At 63.3% G+C, this 3,740-nt stretch overlaps 1 protein-coding gene across 1 annotated transcript in view; it reads right to left on the bottom strand.

Moving 5' to 3' along the window:
• Positions 1 to 1,336: 1,336 nt before the first annotated feature.
• Positions 1,337 to 3,740, bottom strand: part of ITPR3 (inositol 1,4,5-trisphosphate receptor type 3) — a 67,634-nt gene continuing 65,230 nt past the window's right edge. The window contains 2 exon segments of the mRNA NM_174370.3: positions 1,337 to 1,690; positions 2,317 to 2,478. Coding sequence (NP_776795.1) covers positions 1,622 to 1,690; positions 2,317 to 2,478 — 231 coding nt within the window. The 3' untranslated portion in view covers positions 1,337 to 1,621.

The raw sequence follows: 3,740 nt of genomic DNA, 5'->3' as shown, positions 1-3,740 counted from the left end.
TGGCTCGGGAGTCTCGTCTGGCCTTCACAGAAAGGAAGCCTTTGTTTCTCTAAAGAAAGCTGCGGCCTGAGAAGGGATGCAGGTTGAGCACCCGCCCACCCGCCGGTCGGCTCGGCGTCCCTGGGAGAGGAAGCGCGGGTCTGAGAGGGGAAGGTGACAGGGCCTCTGGGCAAGGTGCTTCCTGCGCGGCCACGGGGCCCCCACCTGCCAGCGGGGGGTCTGCCTGGCTCCTGGCAAGGTCTCGGGCTCCCTTTTGTTGTAGGCGCTCCTGGGGGAGAGCCAAACACAGCGGCAAGCGCTGAAGAAGCCATCCTGTCCCGCCACCAACAGAAAGCGGCAGTGCTGCGTGGCAGAGGGCTGCGGAAAGCCTGCTCGGCGCTCCGCCCCGACCTCGTGGAGCAGCCGCGTCCCAGGTCGGCCCGAGGGGCAGGGCAGAGTGCCCGGCGGGCCGGCTGGGGCCTTGGCTTGAGTCGGCCCAAGGCTGGCGGCAGGTTCTGGGGGCGGCCACACGGCAGGACCCAGCAGGGACACCGCAGGGTCACCGCGTGACTCCCCAGAGCCTTAGTGCCCATCCATGGACCGCCACGACCCCACCTGAGCTTTCCTGTCAACAACAGAGCTGAGAGCAGGGGCTGGCAGGGCCGACAGCACCCCTTGTTGGGAAGTGGAAGTGGGTTGTCAGCCTCCTCTGTACCTGGACTCCTCACTGTGTTTTGCATAAAATAAATACATAGAATAATGGCAGAAACCAGTTACACTGCAGTGCACTCTGTCCCGCAAGCGCTGAGACAGGACGGCTCTCAGCATCTCCCAAGAGTGCACGCTGAGGCCAGGCCAGCAGGCAGGGCTCAGACCCCTCTGCCAGCAGCGTGTTCCCACCAGCTCCAGCCCCCAAGGAGCCAGCATCCTTTTCTAATGGACTAGATTTATTTAAGGCAATTAACATATTAGTTCTCGGGCCAAAGGATTTGTAAAACATTACACCTAAAGGAGAAAACAGGCAGTGAAAACCAGCCCCTCCTGACACGCCCCAGCCCAGTCCCCTGGGCGTGTGCCCGTCCCCTCCACCCTGCGGTCTCCTGTCCTCCCGGGGCTGTGCCCGCGAGGCTGGCCCGGCCTCGGACACTGAGGTCCACGGGATCTACAGCAGGTCTGGGGCCCGGGGGAGGGGCGCAGCCCTGGGAAGGGCCGAGCAGGCACCATGAATAAGTTAAATAACAAAGCCCTAAAATCACTAGCAACAGCATCACTGCGCCCCGCCAGAGGTGGCAGCGACCAAAATGTAGTGCTTGGAGTACAGAGGAGACCCCACTCCTGGTCACCCACCAGGAGGAATACGAAGCAACGTCAGTTACTGCTTTAAGGGACCAAGCAACAGTCCTGTGAGAGGATGGACTTCCTTTAAGGCACTAGGGTGAGCGAGTCCCGTCAAGCGTCTGAGTCTTCTAGGGGCTTGGTCTGGGCAGGGCTGTCCGCTCTGTAGCTTCTCCTCCAGCCTGGCCTGGGGGGTCTGGCCGAGTGGGTTCTGGCGGTTGGGCGGGCGCCCAGCCTGAAGGGGTGGCCAGTCTCCCCAGCCTCAGCACTCCAGCGTCCCTGTGGCCAGTGGGCCTGCCACGGCGGCTCAGCGGCTCATGCAGTTCTGCACATCCACAAAGCCCAGGCGCTGCCTGCGTTTCCTCTGCTCCGTCATCTGGGTTTAAACAGATGCCAGCGGTTGGGTCAGGCCGCCCAGAGCCCACCCTCCCTGCTGCCCCCACTGCCGTTCGGCCCTGGCAGCTGGCCAAGGACCCCCAGGGTGCAGCAGGGCCGTCAGCCCCAAACCCTGGTCCTCAATTAGCGTGTCGCAAACCACTGATTTGGTGCAGCTGGGAGAGCGCCCCACCTAAAAGAGGGGCTGCTGACCGTATTTAGTCACTGCCAGATGGCGCAGAGGACACTCTGGGCAACAGCGCGTGTTGAGAAGCGGAAGGAGGCCCTAACTTCCCCATCACCCTAACCCGTCAGCGCCTGGGCCAGAGTCTAGCAGCTGCAGGGTGGAGGTGAGGGGGCGCGCGAGGGAGGCCCCACACGTGCACGAGGTCGCACTCAGCCCTGCCCGTCTGCCCTTCCGGGGCATGGGGGTAGGGGCCGCCTCGTCTCTCCTCCATCCAGCTCTCCAAGGGACCCGTCTTCCACCCCAGACCCAAGAGGAGGACCAGCAGGAAGGGGGCAGAGGAAGCAGAAAGGCCCCACCACCCTCCCCGCCCCCAGGCAGGCAGGCTGGAACCTCAGCCACAGCCGGGGCTGCCAGCGGGGGCCAGGACGTGGGGGGCGCACCTGCTCCTTGAGCTCGCTGAGCTGGGCGGTGAGGTGGGACACCAGCTTCATGGTGGCGCTGAGCTTGTCCTGGAGGATGCGGATCTCGTTCTGCTCCCCTTCCCCTTCGCTGCTCACCAGGGACATGGCCCGCATCCGGGGGAACCAGTCCAGGTTCTTGTTCTGAAAAACATCCCCCGTGGGGTGAACGCGCTCGGGCCCAGCCCAGGAAGGCCTCTAGAAAAGCAGTCATGTGGGGGAAGCCTGCTGCCACACCCATGGCCAAATTACTTCCCAGGGACGTGTCATGGGAAAATCTGAATTGACCAGGGTCCTGCCCGCGGGGCCGGAGTGACCCTGTGCGGGCGGGGAGCACAGCGCGGAGACAGGCTGACTTCCTCCAGCCCGTGTCTCCTGCTGCTGTGGCGCTGGGATCACGTTTACTCCTCACACCCTGCAAGGCGGAGGACGGGCCTGTGCCCTCAGACCAGTCTCTCCTTCCTTCCTTCCTCCCGCCCCGCCCTGACAGCGGGCCCCACACCCCAGGAAGGCGCAAGTCAGGCAGATGGCACGTTGAGGGGGCGGGCTCTGCCAGGGGGCAGTGGCATCTGACACTCAGGCGAAGCTACGCTTCCCGAGACAGAGGCGGGGTGGGGGGCGAGGGGGCACCTGTTGCAAGCTGAATTCTCAGGCCAACAGACACACCTGCACTCAAGACCAGTCCAAATACAGACTCAAAACACCCACAGAACCCCCTTCCGAGTTGTTTTCTCTCCTTTTAGAAGCTGCAACCCCAGGTGGCACCAGTGGTAAAGAACCCACCTGCCAACGTAGGAGACATTAAGAGACGTGGGTTTGATCCCTGGGTTGGGATCCCCTAGAGGAGGGCATGGCAACCCACTCCAGTATTCTTGACTGGAGAATCCCATGGACAGAGGAGCCTGGGGGGCTGCAGTCCATGGGGTCACAAAGACTCGGACACGACTGAAGCGACTGCAGACACACCGCTGTGCAGCAATCTGCGGAGGCCCCGCCTCTGACGGCCCGGTGGACGCCCTTTACCCTCCAGACCTCTCCTTCACTCACTCGCTACTACCTCGACGGCAGTGATGGTGGATGTCTCCTGAGTCCTGAGTCTGACAGAATGAAGCTCATCCGGGCACCCTCTCAGCCTGCAACCACCCAGGCTTCAGGAAGCCGCCCTCCCTCTCACCTCCAACAGAAAAGGCCCCTCAGAAAGGGCCACAGAGCAGTCCCCACAAGCAGGGTCGCCTGACACCGGGCATCCATGGGCCCCAGACACCACCGGCATCCTCTGGAGGCTTTTTCCAGAGGCCCCCTCTGCAGCACAGTTGGGTGGGGGGCTCCAGAGGATCCAGCTCCAGCTCCCCGGCCCCTGCTGCCTCTGAACAAGGGTCCACAGCCGTCCCCCCGCCCGTCGCCCC

The sequence above is a fragment of the Bos taurus genome, chromosome 23, assembly GCF_002263795.3.
Source record: "Bos taurus isolate L1 Dominette 01449 registration number 42190680 breed Hereford chromosome 23, ARS-UCD2.0, whole genome shotgun sequence".
Taxonomy (NCBI): Eukaryota; Metazoa; Chordata; class Mammalia; order Artiodactyla; family Bovidae; genus Bos; species Bos taurus.
This window is presented reverse-complemented; position numbering and strand designations above follow the sequence as displayed.